The sequence below is a fragment of the Dendropsophus ebraccatus genome, chromosome 5 (assembly GCF_027789765.1).
Source record: "Dendropsophus ebraccatus isolate aDenEbr1 chromosome 5, aDenEbr1.pat, whole genome shotgun sequence".
Classification (NCBI taxonomy): Eukaryota; Metazoa; Chordata; class Amphibia; order Anura; family Hylidae; genus Dendropsophus; species Dendropsophus ebraccatus.
This window is the reverse complement of record NC_091458.1, coordinates 47,205,617-47,227,833: the sequence shown is the minus strand read 5'-3', so window position 1 is coordinate 47,227,833 and position 22,217 is coordinate 47,205,617. Positions and strand designations below refer to the sequence as shown.

At 46.1% G+C, this 22,217-nt stretch overlaps 1 protein-coding gene across 3 annotated transcripts; it reads left to right on the top strand.

Moving 5' to 3' along the window:
* The first annotated feature begins 10,169 nt into the window (after window positions 1-10,169).
* BLOC1S1 (biogenesis of lysosomal organelles complex 1 subunit 1) lies at window positions 10,170-20,411 on the top strand. 3 transcript variants are annotated; one of them, XM_069970065.1, is made up of 5 exons: window positions 10,170-10,199; window positions 11,444-11,583; window positions 13,113-13,185; window positions 18,513-18,645; window positions 19,869-20,411. In XM_069970065.1, coding segments are annotated over exons 1-5 (459 nt in total). In that variant the 5' UTR covers window positions 10,170-10,197; the 3' UTR covers window positions 19,980-20,411. The 3 variants fall into 3 exon arrangements, with proteins under 3 accessions (XP_069826166.1, XP_069826163.1, XP_069826165.1); XM_069970062.1 differs by lacking the exon at window positions 10,170-10,199 and adding an exon at window positions 11,196-11,311; XM_069970064.1 differs by lacking the exon at window positions 10,170-10,199 and adding an exon at window positions 11,308-11,324.
* The last annotated feature ends 1,806 nt before the right edge of the window (window positions 20,412-22,217 follow it).

Sequence of the window (22,217 nt, the reverse complement as noted above, 5' to 3'; positions counted from 1 at the left end):
ACCAGTGGACTTACAGAGTGGACAAACCTCCACGTTCGCAGATGTTTGACCTCATCCACCTGAGCAGGAAGTGGCTACAACCAGAGGTGTTATCAGCACCTGAGGTGGTTCAACGGATCGTCATGGACCGGTATCTACGGGCACTACCCCCAGCACTGAGGAAGTGGGTAAGCCATGGTGACCCTAAAACAGCCGATGAGCTGGTGGACCTTGTCGAACGTTATTCGGCGTCAGCAGAACTGCTGAGCGATACCCAGCATCAACCTTCATCAACTCGGATGACGAAATTTCCAGGTGTTCCTGGTAAGACTGTTCCGGGGTTTAAGGGCACTGGGAAGAATGTAAAGACTTTGAGTGTGGATGATGATGAGACTGTGGGCTCCGCAAAGCCTAAAATGCCTAATTATGGACTAAGCAAAGGTCCTATAAGGTGTTTCCGTTGCCACGAGTTGGGTCATATTGCGATGAACTGTCCTTTAACTACTGAACCTATGCAATGTGATGTTGCCTTTTTGAAAAAACGTATGTCAATGTTTGCTCAGTTGGTGTGTACTGCTGCATGCTCAGATGACTCTAAAAAACATCTGTGTGAATTGACAGTGGATGGTAAAAATGTGATTGCATTGCTGGACTCGGGGAGTGTGGTAACTCTGGTAAAGGCCAAGCTTATCAGTCCTCCAGTCAGTCAGTCAGACACTTTCACAGTAACTTGTGTGCATGGGGATACATGTGAATACCAAACTACAATTGCTTGTGTTACAACTCCCTATGGGTCAGTGTACCATAAGGTTGGGCTAGTCCCAACTTTAATGCATGATGTTATTCTGGGAAGGGATTTTCCATATTTTTGGAAATTATGGGAAAGCAAGTTGGTGACTACAGAGAGTACACCTTCCATAAGCCCAGAACCATTTGAGGTTCCCCCACAAGAGGCTGTAGTTGGGGTTTCGTCAGAAAGGCCCACTCCCTTCCCATTTTCTGTTATGGCAGGGGACTTAGAGGAGCCATCCTCAGAGACTGAAAATGAAGGGGCCACACAACAGACTATGCCTGACTTAGAGTTCAGAAAAGACGACTTCCAGACTGAACAGTTGACGGACCCTACACTTGCTCGAGCTAGGGAAAATGTAAAAGTAGTGAACGGGGTAGCTGTGGAGCCTGGGGCTAGGCTAGCTTTCCCATACATGGTCCTGGAAAATGAATTGCTGTATCAAATTGACAAAAAGGGTGAGGAAACCATACAGCAATTAGTTGTTCCTAAGGCCTACAGGAGGACAGTTCTGGATCTGGCACATGGACACATTGTTGGTGGCCACTTGGGGATCCAGAAAACGACAGAGAGAATATTGCTGAGGTTTTTCTGGCCTGGCATGCATGGTGACATAAAAGGTTATTGTGAGTCATGTCCTGAGTGTCAGGTATCTGCGCCTATGCCTCATTTTCGTAGCCCCTTAGTACCCTTATCAATCATTGAAATACCTTTTGAAAGGATTGGGATGGATTTGGTAGGTCCCTTAATAAGGTCTGCACGGGGTCACCAGCACATCCTAGTCATAATGGATTATGCTACACGTTATCCTGAGGCCATTCCTTTACGCAATACAGCATCTAAAACCATTGCAAAGGAGTTAGTCCAGGTATTCAGTAGAGTGGGCATTCCAAAGGAAATACTGACAGACCAAGGGACACCATTTATGTCTAAAGTAATGAAGGAACTTTGCAGGCTGTTTAAGGTGTCACAGTTACGTACCTCAGTCTATCATCCCCAGACAGATGGTTTAGTTGAGAGATTTAATAAGACTCTAAAACAGATGTTGAAGAAGGTAGTGGACAAGGATGGCAAAAACTGGGATTTTTTGCTTCCATATCTGTTGTTTGCTGTAAGAGAAGTACCACAGTCATCAACAGGGTTCTCACCTTTTGAGCTGGTGTATGGTAGACATCCTAGAGGCTTATTGGATGTGGCTAGAGAAACCTGGGAAGGGCAGGTCACCCCCTACAGAAGCGTGATAGAACATATTTCACAGATGCAGGATAGGATTTCAGCAGTCATGCCAATTGTAAAAGAACACATGGAACGGGCTCAAGGAGCCCAGAAGATGGTTTATGACAGGGGTGCTAAGGTCCGTACGTTTTCTCCAGGAGATAGAGTACTCATTCTTGTCCCTACAGTGGAGAGCAGATTCCTGGCCAAATGGCAGGGTCCATTTGAGATCATTGAAAAGGTAGGGGACGTTAATTATAAAGTGTACCAGCCAGGGAAAAGAAAAACAGAACAGATTTACCATGTGAATCTGATAAAACCTTGGAAAGAGCGTCAGGCCCTGGCTGCAGAGCTTAACTCACCGGTCCGTAATGAGTCAGTAATACCTGAGGTGAAGATAGCAGAGTCCCTATCTGATGGGCAAAAGAAAGAGGCTAGACAGTTGGTCCTTCATAACACAGATTTTTTTTCTGACAAACCAGGGCAGACTCCACTTATAAAACATGACATCATAACTGAACCTGGAGTAAGGGTACAGGTAAAGCCCTATAGAATTCCTGAGGCCAGGCGGGAGGCAGTCTCAAAGGAAGTGAAAGAGATGCTGGAGTTGGGAGTGATTGAGGAATCTCATAGCGAATGGTCCAGCCCTATCGTGCTAATACCAAAACCAGATGGTACCATAAGATTTTGTAATGACTTTAGAAAGCTAAACTCCGTATCCAAGTTTGATGCTTATCCAATGCCACGAGTGGATGAGCTCATAGACCAACTTGGCAAAGCTAGGTACATAACAACTTTAGATCTGACAAAAGGGTATTGGCAGATTCCTTTGACGAAGTCTGCCAAGGAAAAGACAGCATTTTCCACACCTGATGGTCTATTTCAATATGTAACTATGCCTTTTGGTCTACATGGTGCTCCAGCGACCTTTCAGAGGTTAATGGATAGAGTGCTGAAGCCACATAGGCAATATGCTTCAGCCTATCTTGACGACATAGTGGTGCATAGCCCTGACTGGCAAACACACCTTTCAAAAGTTCAGGCCGTCATTGATAGTTTGAAGGAGGCAGGACTGACTGCGAACCCTAAGAAATGTCACATTGGGCTAGAGGAAGCCAGATATTTGGGGTACATAATTGGAAGAGGTATAGTCAGGCCTCAAGTTGACAAGATTGAAGCGATTCAGAAATGGCCCCAACCGATTAATAAAAAACAGGTGAGGGCATTTCTGGGAATTACTGGGTATTATAGACGCTTCATACCCAATTTTGCAGCCATAGCAGGTCCCCTGACTGATCTCACCAGGGGAAAAGAGTCAGTGATGATAAAGTGGAACCCTGAAGCAGAAAGAGCCTTCCGAACACTGAAAGCGTCTCTTTGTTCACAGCCAGTGTTGGTCACTCCGGACTTCAAAAAGGAATTTGTGGTACAAACAGACGCTTCAGAGGCGGGAATAGGGGCTGTCTTGTCTCAGGTCAGGGATGGAGAGGAACATCCAGTGCTTTATTTAAGCAGAAAGTTAAATAAACATGAGAGAAACTATGCAATTGTTGAAAAAGAATGCTTGGCCATCAAATGGGCTCTAGAATCCCTCAAATATTATCTGCTGGGAAGAAAATTCAGGTTAGTCACAGACCATGCCCCCTTAAAGTGGATGAACCTGAATAAAGAAAGGAATAGCAGAGTAACTAGATGGTTCCTAGCTCTTCAGGCATATAAATTTACAGTAGAGCATAGGCCGGGAAGCCTACAGGGCAATGCAGATGCATTGTCTCGTGTGCACTGTCTAGTGGTTACTGTTGCCCAGTCCCACTGGCCTGAGCAGAGGGGGGGGATATGTGACACTTATGCAGGAATGGTTGTGGAAGGGAGGTATATTTCTCCTAGGTTCCTCTCCTATGTCAGCTAACAGCCCAGGCCTCTCACCTGCAGGGTAATTAATGAAGCTGCTCAGAGGGCGGGTATATAAGAGAAGCCAGGAGGGCAGATAGCTCTCTCTGGCTGGGGACACAGAAAGCCTGTCTGTGTGAGAGATTGGTGTGAGTAGTAAAAGGTTGCTTAAGTGTTTGGTAAGCTGGCAGGGAGCAGCTCTCCAGCTGATAGTCAGGATACCTGAATGTATAGTAAGTGCCGGACAGGCAAGGATTTTCTTTCGTTGCTGTTTTGTTTTATTTTCTGCTTGCAACCTTTTAAATAAACCTGACTACGTGTCAGATTGCACCTATGTATGCTGTTGGCTTGATTTGGATGAACCAGATACGTGTCCTTTGACCCCAGCAAAGGCGATCCCAGTGACTTATATCACAATATATATATATAGGAGTACACGGAGCAGAAGTTTATTTTCAGCTTAGAGGAAATAAAATTAAACTATAGCTGCAGCCTTACGGCACTATGGATGCAATTACAAACTTTTTTTTCACAGATTTTTCATGGAGTAAAAATAGAGGACCTGAAAAATCACTCAACCTGTGAATGAGGCCTTTGTAGATGATGATGGAAAAAGATGGGTTATATTTACTTAATAGACAAGCATTTTGCTAACAAAGGGCTTCCCCTGCAAGTGCAGTAAATCTATCATACCCTTCACCGTATACAGTAACATTCGCTTCCGCATTGCGCTGAAATATTAAATATTAATATGGCGTCAGGTCCAGAGGACTGCAGATCAGTTTTGTTCAGCATTTTCAGTCAGAGCCTTACCAGCTGCCTGGATCTGCAGGTAATAGCGGAGTACAGCGATACATCGTCTCTGTTCTGAGCAACTTATAAAAGTATTGCAAAGGCTCAAAACCTGTGTGTCCACATAGTCTAAGGGTCCTATTCCACGGGCCGAGGAGGGCCCAATCAACGATGAAAACGAGGGGCGATCTGCTAGATCGCCGCTCGTTTACTTGGCCTGTTCCACAGCCCGATGATCGTTGAGCGAGGGCTGCCAGGACATCGTTACCGATGTCCTTGCAGCCCTTGCAGCATCATACATTACCTGTCCAGGCTTCTTCTCCGCACTGTCTTCATCCCCGGGTCCCGCACGCTCTATCTTCAGAATGGCCGGTCAGCTGACAGGCCACACTCAGCCAATCACAGGCCGTGGCGGTCCCGGCCTGTGATTGGCTGAGCGCTCCGTCAGCTGACCGGCCATTCTGAAGATAGAGCGCGCGGGACCCGGGGATGAAGACAGTGCGGAGAAGAAGCAAGATCATCGTCTGATCGTTCTCTCTATTTCACCGAACGATAATCGGCCGAACCGGGCCAAATGGGGCCGATCCGGCCGATTATCGTTACTGTGGAATAGGGCCCTTAGGCTTATTATCTGTACTGTCAGAAGGATTCCCTCCTCATAGATTGTACGTTTTTGTGAGCAGGACCCTCTTTATTTCTGTAATGTCTCACTGTCTATATACGTACTCTCGGAAATTAAAAAAGATTCGGAATTTGTTGGCACTATATAAACATTATTATTATAATATACAACATGCCATATATGAGAATGCTATACCCCTTCTTCTCAAAAGAGATGCCCTGCACTTCTGAGTTAAAGAATTTTCCAGTCGCTTTAATGACCAACACTAATGCTGCGTTTACATGAAACGATAATTGGCTCGATCGTACGATTAACGATGTCGCAGTAATGATTTTTTTTCATAACGGTCAGCATTTAGACGGTATGATATATCGTACGGAAATTCGTTTTGTGATCGTTTTGCGATCGCTTAAGCCTATCTCACACATTGGTTAAATCGGCGAACGACTGTTTACACTGAAGGATCTGCGAATTTTTTCCGAACGACGAACGACAATTTTAGAACATGTTGTAAGATCAAAATGATCGATTTCTCGTTCGTCGTTTGATCGTTCGCAGCGTTTACACGTACGATTATCGTTCGAATTTGACCGTTATCATGCGAATTCGCACGATAATCGTTCCGTGTAAACGCAGCATAAGGGTCTATTCACACGTCAGTATATTTTTCCAATCCGCAAATTTCAGTCAGTATACAATCCGCAAATTCAGTCCGTATTGCATCCGTATTGCATCCGTATTGCTTCAGTAAAATACAGACCCCATAGAGTTGTATTGGATGTGTCAGTTACTGTCCGTACTAGGGTCTGTCCTTTTTTTTTTGCGGAACGGATTGCAGCCCAGTACACAACACGGATGTGTGTATAGGTCCATTGAAATACATTGGTCCTATATTATTGCGGATCCGCAATTGCGGACAGGAACAGGATGTGTGAATAGGGCCTAAGGGACTCTGGCTGTCAGTAATCACCTTCTGTTCTGTAGAGGCTGGCTGTCAGTAATCACCTTCTGTTCTGCAGAGGCTGGCTGTCAGTAATCACCTTCTGTTCTGTAGAGGCTGGCTGTCAGTAATCACCTTCTGTTCTGCAGAGGCTGGCTGTCAGTAATCACCTTCTGTTCTGCAGAGGCTGGCTGTCAGTAATCACCTTCTGTTCTGCAGAGGCTGGCTGTCAGTAATCACCTTCTGTTCTGCAGAGGCTGGCTGTCAGTAATCACCTTCTGTTCTGCGGAAGCTGGCCGTCAGGAATCACCTCCCGTTCTGCAGAGGTTGGTTGTCAAGAATCATCTCCTGTTCTGCAGAGGCTGGCTGTCAAGAATCATCTCCTGTTCTGCAGAGGCTGGCTGTCAGTAATGACGTCCCGTTCTGCAGAGGTTGGTTGTCAGGAATCACCTTCTGTTCTGTGGAGGCTGTCTGTCAGTAATAAACTCCTGTTCTGCGGAGGCTGTCTGTCAGTAATCAACTCCTGTTCTGCGGAGGCTGTCTGTCAGTAATCAACTCCTGTTCTGCGGAGGCTGTCAATAATCACCTCCCATTCTGCAGAGGGTGGCTGTCAGTAATCATCTCCTGTTTTGCTGAGGCTGGCTGTCATGAATCACCTCCCGTTCTGCAGAGGCTGGCTGTCAATAATCACCTCCCATTCTGAGGAGGCTGGTTGTCATGAATCACCTCCCGTTCTGCAGAGGCTGGCTGTCAGTAATCAAATCCTGTTCTGCGGAGGCTGTCAATAATCACCTCCCACTCTGCAGAGGCTGGCTGTCAGGAATCACCTCCCGTTCTGTGGGGGTTGGCTGTCAGGAATCACCTTCCGTTCTGTGGAGGCTGGCTATCAATAATCACCTTCCATTCTGCTGAGGCTTGCTGTCAATAATAAGCTCCTGTTTCGCGGAGGCTGTCTGTCAGGAATCACCTCCCGTTCTGCGGAGGCTGGCTGTCAGGAATCATCTGCCGTTTTGCAGAGGCTGGCTATCAGGAATTACCTCCAGTTCTGTGGAGGCTGGCTGTCAGGAATCGCCTGCTGTTCTGTGGAGGCTGGCTGTAAGCAATTACCTCCAGTTCTGCGGAGGCTGGCTGTCAGGAATCACCTCCAGTTCTGTGGAGGCTGGCTGTCAGGAATCACCTCCAGTTCTGTGGAGGCTGGCTGTCAGTAATCACATCCTGTTCTGTGGAGGCTGGCTGTCAGGAATCACCTCCAGTTCTGTGGAGGCTGTCTGTCAGGAATCACCTCCAGTTCTGTGGAGGCTGGCTGTCAGTAATCACATCCTGTTCTGTGGAGGCTGGCTGTCAGTAATCACATCCTGTTCTGCGGAGGCTGCTCTTCTAACAGCCCAGGGCTTGGATGTTAGTGGCAGCAGAGAGGTCTATGTTGTCACTTACTGCTGCCATTCAATGTATAATAGTATATAAATAAAGAATTATACATACTTTTTTTTTTCTTTTAAAAAATTGTCACTCTCCAGAATACCCTTTATGATATGTCACACATGTCAGGCAAATCAGTCTGCTTCTGGTTTTCAGACCCCGACTAATCATAAATAGAAGGCAAGAATATCACTTTTGTAAACAGACAGGGTTGACACAGGAAGGGGTTCAAGAACCCCCATGCACTCTGTCCACGAACCATACACGGTGGGAACAGAATTATTAGAGTTGAGTGAATCCTCAGTATTAGATTTGCTACGCTTGGCTGTCGTCTTTTCAGTCGGCTGCCTTTAAGCTCCCAGAACTGCATCCAGCTTTTCCAGGCACCCCGAGCAGAGCAGAGTTCAAAGCTAGCTGACAGCCCAGTGTAGCAAATGTAAGGGCTCTATTACATGGGACGATTATCGTGCGAAAAATCGTTATATCATTCGAATTTAAACGATAATAGTTCTGTTTAAAGGGAACCAATCACCCCGAAAATCGATGTAAAGACAAGGATATGTGCTGATAGATCACCCAGCACACTTCCCAAATATGCCCCTGTAACCTCTGTGCCCCCCTCAATGAGACAGTAATCTTACTTTCTTCTTGTCACGCGCTGTATGTAAATTTTTGCTAACTAGTCCGGGTGGGCGTATGTAGTCCTGGTGGGCGTATGTAGTCACGGTCCGTGGGCGTATCTACTCACGGTCCGGGGGCGTATGTAGTCGCGGTCTTCGGCTGTAATCACGCCCAGAGGGGCGTGATTCGGCGGCTTGCGGTCCAGTGACGTCATCCGGCGGCTTGCGTTCCGCGTCGCGGCCGCGCCAACGTGTTCGGGAACCCGCGCATGCGCAGTACGTCAGCGTCGTCTCCCGCCGTACTGCGCATGCGCGGGTTCCCGAACACGTCAGCGCGGCCGCGACGCGGAACGCAAGCCGCCGGATGACGTCACTGGACCGCAAGCCGCCGAATCACGCCCCTCTGGGCGTGATTACAGCCGAAGACCGCGACTACATACGCCCCCGGACCGTGAGTAGATACGCCCACGGACCGTGACTACATACGCCCACCAGGACTACATACGCCCACCCGGACTAGTTAGCAAAAATTTACATACAGCGCGTGACAAGAAGAAAGTAAGATTACTGTCTCATTGAGGGGGGCACAGAGGTTACAGGGGCATATTTGGGAAGTGTGCTGGGTGATCTATCAGCACATATCCTTGTCTTTACATCGATTTTCGGGGTGATTGGTTCCCTTTAATTGCAGGCAACGATTAGAAAATCGTTCGTATGTCATTGATTTAGATCTGAACCTAAAATTATCGTTAATCATTCGCTGTAATTCCACATTCGTTCGCTCAAGTTCCGCATTTGTTCACTAATCGTTCAGTGTAATTGCCCATTGTTCATTGTTTTGCTGGGATCAGAGGGAGTAAACGATCATAGTCACGATTGCAATAACGATCATAGTAACGATCGTAACTAACGACCATCGTTCTGTGTAATATGGTGAACAATTTCTCAAATCTTCCCACACTTTCAAGCTGCTGTATGTCCTGCAGGAAATGTTGTTTTATTTACATTCAGACACAGTGCTCTCTGCTGACATCTCTGGTCGAGATAGGAACTGTCCTGAGTGGAAGAGGTTTTCTATGGGGATTTGCTGCTGCTCTGGACAGTTCCTGACATGGACAGAGATGTCAGCAGAGAGCACTGTGTCTGAATGTAAATAAAACAACATTCCCTGCAGGACACACAGCAGCTTATAAGTGTGGGAAGAGTTGAGATTTTTAAATAAAAGTAAATTAAAAATCTATATAACTTTCTGACACCAGTTGATTTGAACATTTTTTCCGCTGGATAACCCCTTTAACTGTGTTCTGTACCATGTGTTGTATTCTGACCAGTCACAGGTGCTCTTTCCTTTTATCCTTTCCTATTTTTTCTTTCTCTCACAAAACTCAGCCCCACCACTCACAGGAGGATTTAGATATAGCCCCTGTAGGAGGAGTTAACCTGGTGGAAGAAGTGAGTTCAGTCTCTAGTCAGTTTTCAGTGAGAGAGGTCACAACAAAACTAGTTCCTGCAGAAGTTAAGCCAGAGCCTGGCTTTAGCCAGGACCCCTGACAGGGACCACAGTGGGTTCAGACTAGGTTTTCAGTGTGGACGGATGTGTTAGAAGCTAGCTCTGAGAGAGACTTTACTTGCAAGCCACTACCACAGTTATGCAGTGCTAAGTTCACCTTAGAAGAGAGAGAAGCCACCTAGGATAACCCTAGCCCACGCCAGCAACCCATCTAAAACATGCAGGGCAGTCTCCTGAAACAAAAGGAGGTGACCCCAGTAGGACAAAGCTACCAGAATAGGTCCTACTGCACAGTGCAAGACGACCGGGTAATCTTGGAAGTCTGCTACACCCAGATAACCAACGACTAAGGCTTGTGCTACCCACCTAGGACGGGTTCTACGCAACTAGGGGGCAGAAGGCTGTCAGACTATAGTCTAAATGTGAGTACGAGTATCACTTGATTCTCCTTATCTACACTTCAGTTCTGGCAGAGTACAAATTCTACATTGGGCAGGGCTCCCCTGGCAACTCCTGTCCTCTTCCTTCTTTTCACCAATCACTTGCTTCTAACAAGCACCTACTTCTAAAAGCACTGGTTAATTCTACTGCCAGCAACCACCTTTGTCAAGATTTGCACTACCTGTATTGAGTGTACTGTTCTCCCACAACACTCCCGGAGGTTACCGACCATTTGGGGACAAGACACCGGCGAAAACAGGTACCAACATCACACCTGTGTACTACAGTACTGGCGTCACGAATAACAATACAGCATCACTGGCCGAGTACGAGACTGCTACCACAAGTACATTGACTGTGGCGTTGCTAGGGACAACTGAGTACAGTGCCTCTCCATTCATGTCTATGGAGTTGCTAGGGACAACAGAGTACAGTGCCTCTCCATTCATTGTCTGTGGAATTGCTAGGGACAACTGAGTACAGTGCCTCTCCATTCATGTCTATGGAGTTGCTAGGGACAACAGAGTACAGTGCCTCTCCACTCATGTCTATGGAGTTGCTAGGGACAACTGAGTACAGTGCCTCTCTATTCATGTCTATGGAGTTGCTAGGGACAACAGAGTACAGTGCCTCTCCATTCATGTCTATGGAGTTGCTAGGGACAACAGAGTACAGTGCCTCTCCACTCATGTCTATGGAGTTGCTAGGGACAACTGAGTACAGTGCCTCTCCATTCATGTCTATGGAGTTGCTAGGGACAACTGAGTACAGTGCCTCTCCATTCATGTCTATGGAGTTGCTAGGGACAACTGAGTACAGTGCCTCTCCACTCATGTCTATGGAGTTGCTAGGGACAACTGAGTACAGTGCCTCTCTATTCATGTCTATGGAGTTGCTAGGGACAACTGAGTACAGGGCTGCATCATTCATTGTCTATGATAATGTGACCTAAATACAGAGCACTGCGCATGTGCAGCTAGTGAGGCATCAGACCATTACCAGGCACAGAGCTCAGCACGTCAGTAGGCAGGAGTTCCCCTTTAAGGCGTTGAAATGAACACTTTATGGCCGTCTCCTCATTGGCAGCCATGATGTGCGTGTGCAATGTATGAGGGCGGGGATTATAAAAGCAAAACATTTCTGTATAAAGCGTCCTCTTTAGAGCTGTCAGGTGTGAATACGGCTCTTATAGCAGTGGCGTTTCTGTATCTATCCAATATACTAGGAGGGCAGAGCCGCCACAGTCACAAGACCTCCGGCACTTCCGCCCACACCAGGAGACTCATCCGTCCCCGCACTCCACCATGCTCTCCCGGCTGCTCAAGGAGCACCAGGCCAAGCAGAATGAGAGGAAGGAGCTGCAAGGTGAGAGACGCCATCACCCGCCGCCGCCATCATGCCCTGTCCTGGGCGGTTATACACGGCGCTCACCATGGTAACGCGGGGCCTGATGGGAGGGCGGGGCTGCCAGTCACCGGCTGTGTGCGGAAGTCAGCGGTGCCGCCCGGCTGCTCTGTCATGTGATACACTGTAGTTTATAGGGCCACCGGGTGTTACCGAGCATTGCCGGACCTCAGCCCGATAATGGCGTACAGTGTGAGGGAGCCGGCCATAGGAAAGGTTGTAACCAGACACATGTATACTGAGCCAGCGCGGTGCAGAGCTGCCCTGTATTGTCTCCTCTCTATAACTCCTGATATAGCGCGGACTAGACAAGGCCGGGACCCCAAGCATTAACATTTACCACATCCATGTCAAAAAGAGGACAGAAAATTAAAAAAAAAATACTGACCTGTCATAGTGACATAACAAAGGGTTTGATTGGTGGGGATCCACTAATCACTTAGATCAGGGGTGTCAGACTCAAACCAGTAGTGCCCAAATAGTAGCCAGCCCCCCACGTGTCTGATATAGCAGCCAGCCCTCCCCAATAGTCTCATATAGTAGCCAGCCCTCCCCAGTAGTCTGATATAGCAGCCAGCCCTCCCCAGTAGTCTCCTATAGTAGCCAGCCCTCCCCAGTAGTCTCCTATAGTAGCCACCCCTTCCCCCCCATAGTCTCTTTTATAGTAGGCAGCCCTCCCCAATAGTCTCATAAAGTTGGCAGCCCCCCCCCCAATAGTCTCTTATATAGTAGGCAGCCCTCCCCAATAGTCTCTTATATAGTAGGCAGCCCTCCCCAATAGTCTCTTATATAGTAGCCAGCCCTCCCCAATAGTCTCTTATATAGTAGCCAGCCTTCCCCCATAGTCTCATATATAGTAGCCATGGTGGAGCAGTTGTAACTCAAAATCTGAATTGCCTGGCAGGCCAAAAATAATGGCACCACGGGCCAGAGTTTGACATGACTGACTTGGAAGAACAGGCAGCAGGGCATGACTGAGTGGCACCACCACCATCTGCTCAAGATGGGCACAGGGTGAGTGATAACTTAGGGCCCTATTCCACAGGATGATTAACGTTTGGATAATTTTTAAATTGTTCGGAACGAAGCGATAATTGTGCGGTTGAATAGCAGTTAACGATAAAACGATGAACGAGAAATCGTTGATCGCTTAATGAGACCTGGACCGTTGCTCGTTTGCAAATCCTTCACATGGAATAAGACGTCGTTCACAGTAGCTACAAACGCAATAGCGACACGACAAGACGACCGCAAGAACGATCATCGTTCCGTGTAAATGGGTGAACGATTTCAGGTCATTTGCAAAAGCGGTCGTTTGAGATTGTTTATCGTTAACGATTATGCGAACGATAACGATGGCTACTATATGAGACTATTGGGGAGGACTGGCTACTATATGGATATTTGGAACAATGGAGGAAACTTGCTGCGGTTATGCTGGTGTCAGCACTGCAATACTAAGTGAGGGATGATGGTTTTTCTCTTAACAGAGAAGAGAAGGAAGGAAGCCATCGCTGCAGCTACAACCCTGACCGAGGCTTTAGTAGACCATCTCAATGTGGGGTGAGTTATATAAAAATGTGATGTTCTGTCGTATGCCACACTAGAACAGGGCCGCACATGGTCATTGCCTCCATTACAAATTTATCTGAATTTATTGTGTTTCTTCAACTCCTATAATATAAAGAGCACTGGAGTGTTACTAAACCAGGGATGGGAGTAACCTGAGAAGCCAATGCATGACAGGACTCCCCAGCCACACCTCACCATTAGCGTTGAGCTGATCTGTCAAAGTGTTCGGGTTTGGCAACTGGAACACTCGGCATTTGATTACCAGTGGCTACAGAAACTACATGCCGCCCTAGGGCTGCCAGGAAAATATGAACATTACCATATGCTGTATCCATGTTTCCCAGCAGCCCTGGGCGGCATGCAGTTTCTGCAGTCACTGGTAATCAAATTTCGAGTGTTCCAGTTGCCAAACTTGAACACTTTTGCAGATCAGCTCAACACTTATCACCATCAGCTGGGGAGCCTTATGGTCCCTTTACATGGAGCAATAATTTGCGCAATCTAACGATTTCAAAGTAACAATGTGTTTTTTATAACAATCAGTGTTTAGATGGAAAGATTTATTGTTTGAAAAATTCGTTATTACGATCATTTTAGGATCGCTTAAGCCCATCTCACACATGAAGGTGAAAGACTGTTTATAAATCAAAAATAACCTATTAGGGATAAACTGGGGAAAACACCAATAAAACATCAATTTTTAATAATACGATTAAAATAGAAAACCCCACAAACAATTAATGGCACACACGTGATGAGCACAAAGTACAGACAAGATTCTACAAAACCACGCACCAATCACGTGGCACTCCTGGACCTTAATCCACACCAATATTAATAAATGCAGTAGTGAAAGATACGATCTCACCCACTCCGCTGTCCAATTCGTTCCTGATGTGTCACTCCATGGTCCAGTATAGTGCAGGAGTATACAGATACACTTAGCATGCCTCCTGTTGTCTCCCTTTATGCCCCTAAGTACGTGTATATGTATATGTTTCTACCCCTGCTCCCACAAGGGTCCGTCAGGGCACTCGTCCTAACAAGTGCGACCCCTGCCCCGATCTACCCCTTGGGATACACTCCCTATAACAACCCTATATCTGCCTCCCGACGTGGCCCATTTCTATTGGAATTGCCAATTATCATCAGAGGAATGGCAAACAAAAAAAAGTAACTGTATCTAGGTATTAAAGTGCGTAAATAACAGAGTACCTAATTAGGGTCACAATGGTGTCTCGTGCAAGTGAACAGATCCCCAAATGCTAAAGTGCTATGTGCTGTAAACCATACCAGTGGGTAAATAGTAAACCTATGCACTATATTAGCTAAGGGGTCTGCCGAGGCGCAGTCTGGTGCAGTGGCTACCTGTAGACTGAACTAGTGATCATTATTAATTATTATATTGGCGTAGATTAAGGTCCAGGAGTGCCACATGATTGGTGCGTGGTTTTGTCTGTGGAATCTTGTCTGTACTTTGTGCTCATCACGTGTGGTATTAATTGTTTGTGGGGTTTTCTATTTTAATCGTATTATTAAAAATTGATGTTTTATAAGTGTTTTCCCCAGTCTATCGCTAATAGGTTATTTTTGATTTATATGTGATTGCTGTAAGGGGAATTTATTCCAGTGTAAGGGTGCCTTCACACATGCCGACTCGCAGCAAAAAACTTGCTGCGAGTTTCTGCTTCGAGCCGAGGTCCTGGAAGGCCCCTATCATCACATACAAGCAGTGGTCTGAAAGACCGCTGCGTGTATGTAATGCAGCCGCCCCCTTAACCCCTTTGGCTCCCGCACCAGTCCCGCACCGCTGTCTCCATACATTACCTGGCTCTGGCTGCACGGGGTCCCGGGGTCCTACTCTGCCGCCCAGCCAATCAGTGGCTGCGGCTGGGCAACACACTGATTGGCTGGGCGGCAGAGCAGGACGCCGGGACCCCGTGGAGCCAGATCCAGGTAATGTATGGAGACAGCGGTGCGGGAGCCGAAGGGGTTAAAGGGAACCAATCACTGGAAAAAAAGCATATAGAGCTTTTGAAATGTGCTGTTAGAGCACACAGCACACTTGCCACACGTGTTTCCATAGCCTCCGTGCCTTCCCCGTGTAAGCCGCAAAGTAACTTTATAAAACTGGCGCCCTGTATGCTAATTACCTGAGGTAGTCACCTGGGCGGTGTTCGGCTAGCAGGTAGTCACGGTCCCCTGGGCGTTCTTCCGCTGTAATCACGCCCCTCTGGGCGTGATTCAAATGTCAGAGTGGCTGTGGCGTCACTCGGGAGCGCGCCGTGCCCAACGTCGGCGCGCTTACGTACTGATGCCGGACGCCGCCGCACATGCGCAGTGCAGCCGCTTCCATTCCGGTTGGACTGCGCCTGTGCAGAATAGCCTCGAACTCCGGCTAACAGGCTATTCGAGGCTATTCTGCACAGGCGCAGTACCGCCGGAATAGAAGCGGCTGCACTGCGCATGTGCGGCGGCGTCCGGCATCAGAATGTCACAGCTACTCGGCCATTTGAATCACGCCCAGAGGGGCGTGATTACAGCGGAAGAACGCCCAGGGGACCGTGACTACCTGCTAGCCGAACACCGCCCAGGTGACTACCTCAGGTAATTAGCATACAGGGCGCCAGTTTTATAAAGTTACTTTGCGGCTTACAGGGGGAAGGCACGGAGGCTATGGAAACACGTGTGCCAAGTGTGCTGTGTGCTCTAACAGCACATTTCAAAAGCTCTATATGCGTTTTTCCGGTGATTGGTTCCCTTTAAGGGGGCGGCTGCATTACATACACGCAGCGGTCTTTCAGACCACTGCTTCTATGTAGTGATAGGGGCCTTCCAGGACCTCGGCTCGTAGCAGAAACTCACAGGGAGTTTTCTCCTGCGAGTCGGTATGTGTGAAGGCACCCTAAGGGTACAAACACACACAGCAGATACGCAGCAGATTTGATACTGTGTTCAGTTATTTAGATCTAATCTGCTGCGTATCTGCTGCATATACGGTGTGTGTGTGTTTGTACCCTAAGGGTATAAACCCACACACCGTATACACAGCGTATTTACTGCTGCGATACGCAGCGAATACGCAGCAAAAACGCAACAAATACGAAACAAAAACGCAGCAGATTAGATCTAAATAACTGAACTCAGCATTAAATCTTCACCATCAAACTGCTGCGTATTTGCTGCGTATTTGTTGCGTATTTGTTGCGTATTTGCTGCGTATACGGTGTGTGGGTTTGTACCCTAAGGGTACAAACACACACAGCAGATACGCAGCAGATTTGATACTGTGTTCAGTTATTTAGATCTAATCTGCTGCGTATCAGCTGCGTATCTGCTGCGTATCGCAGCAGTAAATACGCAGCGTATAAGCCGTGTGTGTTTGTACCCTAAAGCTGGATTTGGTAGTTTTTGAAAGACTGTTTAGATGAAGCGATCTGCGAATTTTCAGCAAACAATCAACAACGATTTTAGAACATGTTGAAAGATCACGGTGAACGATTTATCGCTTGTCGCTTGATCGTACGCATTGTTTACACGAGCGATTATCACTCAAATGCCATAGTTATCACGAAAATTTGAACGATAATCACTCCGTGTAAAGGGACCATTAGGTTATGTGCAGAACCCAGGCAGACCACCTGCCTTGGATTGTGCAGCTCGCGGCCGCACGCATTTCCACCTGAGCCATAGACTCTGTTCTATGGTCAGGCAGATTCTGCTGTCTGCCCGAAAAATGAACAGGGTAATTCTTTGGGCGGATGGCATAGTCTATGGGAATGGCGGAGATGCGAGCGGGGGGCGAGCTGCCAAATTCCAGGCAGGTGATCCACCCGGGTTCTGTAGTGTGCACATAACCTAAGACATGTTCACATGTTTTGTATTTTTTTGTTGCACAGTCGCAGTACTGTTGCGCTTATGCTTTTTTTGGTCACAAAATTGGGGTAAACATTATATGATTTTTGTCATTTGCAATTGTGGTACATTTGTGTCATTTTTAAAAACTCCGTCCTACTGCAAAATATCTAGTATCCCATGATTCCAAGTCATTAGAGGGAGGGGCTGCCGTGTGGATCATCTGTCCCAGATTCTGCCAGATTTGATGGAAATAATAGCACAACATGCACAATTAGTCTTCCTGCCAAACTGACCAAAACCTTGACAGAACCGGACAGACCCTATTTTACATCCATTGTGTCGGTAAGACCCTTTTTATCTGCAGGTAGAGGTGGCTACAAAGTCTCTTCTTCCTTTCCTTTCACCTCCCACTTTCTTTCGCACTCTCGTTCTTGTACTTATTATACAGCAGGAATGCTTTGTAGACGTTAGTAGCCACTTATAACAGTCTAGTGTTTAATCAAGGATAAAAAACAAACAAAAAGTTAGTCTGGGAATTGGATACTGGAGCCTATCTGCCTTTGTCTGATCCTGTCGTACATTACCCCATGGTGTATTTTGTTTATGGTGTGAGCTTGGCATTACTAGATAGCTTGGTGAGAGCACCATACATTCAGTCCAGCTGAGTCCACACTCACAGGATGCAGTCATCATCACATGGCTGGGCGGGTCATTAATGGCTCGTCCTGCAAGTACTAAATCCTGCAAATTATTTTTAATGGTGCTTTTTGCCATTCTGCCAGACACTTAATCAGCACTTAAGGGAGTGGTGCTACAGATTTAGGACATACTTTAGCAGTAGTGAAGGTCTGGACTTCCTTGAACTTAATTTAATAATCTCTTATAATAACTAAAGCCGAGTTGTCTCCACCAGCATAACACTCTGCATAGGGAGCACAGTCATTTTTCACCAATATAATAATAAACTATTGTGAAACCAGATTTTCATAGACCTAGGAAACTATGGGGTATGACCCCAAGATGATTTATTGAATAGCAGTGATTGAAATGATTGTAACATACTGTGATAAATTGAAATAAAAAAAAAAATTACAGCTAAACAGCGGGTGCTGCATGTGCTCCTCTCATCTCGTATATCTTTTACAGATCTTGCCCATAACTTTCTCTACTCACAATTCTACAAGTATTTGCTACTTATTTTATGGCACAGAAAACAATGTGGCCACCAGATGGCGCTGTATGATCACTGGTAAATACTGAACATTTTTTCACAATCATATGCTGAAATCTCCTTCAAGCCATCAAGCAACAGTGGATTTTGTCTTCATTTTGGATTTTTTCCTTTGATGTAATTAGATTGTAGTGGTATTCTTTTACAATGTAGTGGAAGGAATTGCTAAGCAGCCATGACAAATTAAAATATAATTGAAAGAGGAACTATTGTTGTTGTTTTCATGCAGTGTGGCCCAGGCGTATGTAAATCAAAGAAAGTTGGACCATGAAGTGAAGACGCTGCAGACACAGGCTGCGCAGTTTGCAAAGCAGACAACCCAGTGGATCGGCCTGGTGGAGAACTTCAATCAGGCATTGAAAGTAAGTTTCACAGATGATTATGGGTTACTGGGAAGCCAGGCACACCCTGTTTTATCCTATTGTGGCCATTGGCTGCGATACAAAAAAGTATATAACATTTTTTTTTACTGCATAGAAAAGTGCAGGCTCATGTGCTCTCCTGTCCAGTTAAAAAAAAAAAAAAGCAATGCTAGCACATACCACCAGAACAGACATTCTTTCGGCCTCCTTTGAGACAGTGTGGGGCCTAGGGCTCAGGAATGTATGCAGTGTGTACATATTTCTAGAAACCTAAGAAACTTCGATTGAACTGGTTTACACTTTTCCCTTTCGGAATAAACATAGGGGGTCTACAACTGCAGGTAAACATTATAGAATTGCTACAATTGGAGAATGGTTGCTTCCAAGAAAATACACAAATCATAGATGTGACAAAAAACATTCCAAATTCATGAAAGGTGCCTCAAATACAGTATATGAAAGAATCTGAATTTATTTAAAGTGATACTGTGACCTCCTTTTGGGTAGGTGCCATTTTTATTTTCAGCCCCATCATCCATAATACTTTTTGCCTCTGGAGTCCACTGAGTCTGGAGTCCACTGAGTCCCCTCTCCCTGCCTCACTCTAGCACTTGCTGCATTACTTTTGCCCCCAAAGGGACATCACAAGGAGGGGTCGTGGATTACAGTGCTGGACCAAGGCAGGGAGAGATGGCTCAATGGCCAAGGTGTCCCACCTCGGTTACACTGTCCAGTAATGACTAAAAGCCTTTCTGCACCTAAAGGAAGACAAGGACTCCAATGGCAAAGTTATTTATTGTATATGTTTTAGTGCTATGGATGCTAGACGTCTATATTTCTGCAGTAAAATGGAATACGATTGCTCATTTTATACTGTTACAAGCCGTAACTTGTGAAAAAAAAAAGAAACCTCACAAGCTTTTGCTGAACAAAACATACAATCCCAAACATACCATCGTCTTCCAACAAATGCATTTTCTGTATTATGCTACCAAACAAGTTCTTGCTAAATCCTACAACCAGCTTTTGCTAGGCTTATGTGAAGGTAAGCATATAATAGCTTTGGATATGGAGAAGGGGGATTGATCTGTTTGCTTTAACAATGGACGCCACAACTTCCTGGTCCCCCAGTAGCCATGCACGTTTTTTTCACCATATGTAAAATGCATCTGTGTTCAGTTTACATTTTTTTTAGATAACCTTTTTTTTCCTCCCCCATATAGGAGATTGGTGATGTAGAGAACTGGGCCAGAAGTATTGAAAAGGACATGCGTATAATTGCCACTGCTTTGGAATATGTGTATAAAGGCCAACTTCAGCCCTCTGCCTCCTAAACCATAGCGTCCAGCCTAATAACTTCCATACCGCAGTATCTTCAGAAAGATGTGAGATTACTTGAAGAAAGGAACCCTTATGTTAATGTGACCGAAGTGTAAAATAGCTTCTTGCCTTTTGATACGCTGAACTATTTCTTGTGCAATCCATCAGGGTTGCATAATGATTTAACTTCACAATAGTTACGCTGTAGCCTGGGGCTTTGAATAGAGGACTAACATGGAAGTATTATGTTGTATCTTACTAACAGCTTATACTGAATGTCCAAGTTTCATAACTGCTTTCTTGGCTTAAATAGCCACAGTCACGTAAAAAATGCAGAGCAGACAACCCAGAACGTAAAACACATGTCTAGCCAGTTCTGTAATGCATTCAGTGGACTGTATTTCTGAATTATTTTTATATTTAAATGTATTAAATATGTAGAAACATTGGTGTTCAAGTACCAATCTGTGGCTGATGCAGAAAATGCATATTTCTTTTTATAACGCCAACATATTCCACAGCACTTCACAATCCTGGACAACACAACTTCTTTTGGCCCTTTAATGTTGTTTTTTTGGCTGGCTGTCATTTCACTACCTATAACAGCCAATGTTTGCAATATAACAGCCATTGTATGCATCTCTGTATGAGAGCTCCCTAAGGGTATGTACACACTACAGAATCTGCGCGGATCACCCGCTGCGGCTTCCAAAGCTCACGGTCGTGCACATTTCCGCCCGTGCCATAGACTTCATTTCATGGTTGGGCGGATTCCACCGTCTGTCCAAAGAATAAACAGGTTCATTCTTTGGACAGACGGGGGCGAGCTGCGGAATAAGCCGCAGGTGATCTGTGCAGATTCCATAGTGTGCATGGTGAGGGTTTGGCGTTTTTTTTCAATGGAATTTCTTCTGCTTGTCTCAAAAACGGCAATACTTATGCGTATGGTGTTTTTTTTTTTTTTTTTTTTTTGCTTCTTTTGCCTGGCAACTGTGTCATGTGCTTCCTGAGGAAAAGTAAGTTCAGCCATTTTGCTGCTCTCAAGATATATGTGAGAATGAGGGAACTTCCCCAGAGGACTTAGGCTCCTTTGTCTGCCAGGCCAGACCTGCGCCACCTCTGTGGTGGTATTCTTCTCCCCCCCCAAATTCTTGAACCACACCCAGGCCGGATCACTGGTCTCCAACTCATGCACAATGTTGGAGAACAGTGATCCAGCCCAGAGGCGGTACAGGAATCTATGGAGTGGGCGGAAAATACCACCACGGAGGCGGTGCAGGCCTAGGGCATGAATGTTCTAGGCCCTGCCTCATTGATAATGCTACTGAAGATTAAGGCTCTGTTCACATGTACAGACTCGCAGCTGAAATCTCGATGCGAGTTTTGCAGCGAGATCCGCTACGAGTCAAGGTCCTGGCAAGTCCCAGTACTACATACTCCCTTCCAGCCAATCAGCGGCTGGGCAACACACTGATTGGCTGTGCGGGAGGGCAGGACCCAGGGATCCCGTGCAGCAAGGAGAGGTAATGTATATACAGACAGCGGGAGCAAAAGGGGTTGAGGGGGTGGCTGCAAGACCGCTGCGAGTATGTAGTACTGGGACCTGCCAGGACATTGACTCGTAGTAGATCTCGCTGCAAAACTCGCAGCGAGATTTTGGCTGCGAGTCTATACATGTGAACAGACCCTAAAAGATAATTTTTCTGCCAAAACACCGCACCAGCAACATTTTTGAAAAAACATTGGGGAAGGACCTTACCACATCTAAAAAAAATGGTACTCGTAGTTGGGGGGGAGTACAGATTATTCTCTGTACAGTGGGTACAGATTAGCTTTAAACATATCCTTTGTTTAAAGGGTCCCCTGATGATAAGTTGATCACAGGGTACCGTGTTGAGAACAAATGAAATCTAGGGCAGAAAGTGTTCAGCTGAAAGCAAAGAATCATGTCACACACTTACTCATGAAATCTATAAGCTATGTACATCCATAGCAAAAGACTATTAACTCAGAATTCCCTGGGGCCTATGGATTTTCTAAGCCTGTCATCCCTTTCAAGTCAGTGCCTATACATGTACTAGAAAGCCAATTGTAATGCTACATTCTGTTGTCCTCTACTTGTCCAAATCACCTTGTTTTACTACAGAGTAAGGCCCCGTTCACACGCTATTTTGTGCGGCCAGCTGAACATCACTTCATCTTAATTGAAATGTGGGGTGGGCACATTCGCGTGTGCCTATGCTCCAATTAAC

Excerpts from the sequence above, each read along its gene's own strand:
- BLOC1S1 (XM_069970062.1), top strand. The coding sequence starts at position 11,283 with ATGGCCGTCTCCTCATTGGCAGCCATGAT. Across the intron at positions 11,312-11,443 it reads TCCTCATTGGCAGCCATGAT|GAGGGCAGAGCCGCCACAGT; the intron begins GTGCGTGTGCAA and ends CCAATATACTAG. Across the intron at positions 18,646-19,868 it reads ACTTCAATCAGGCATTGAAA|GAGATTGGTGATGTAGAGAA; the intron begins GTAAGTTTCACA and ends TCCCCCATATAG.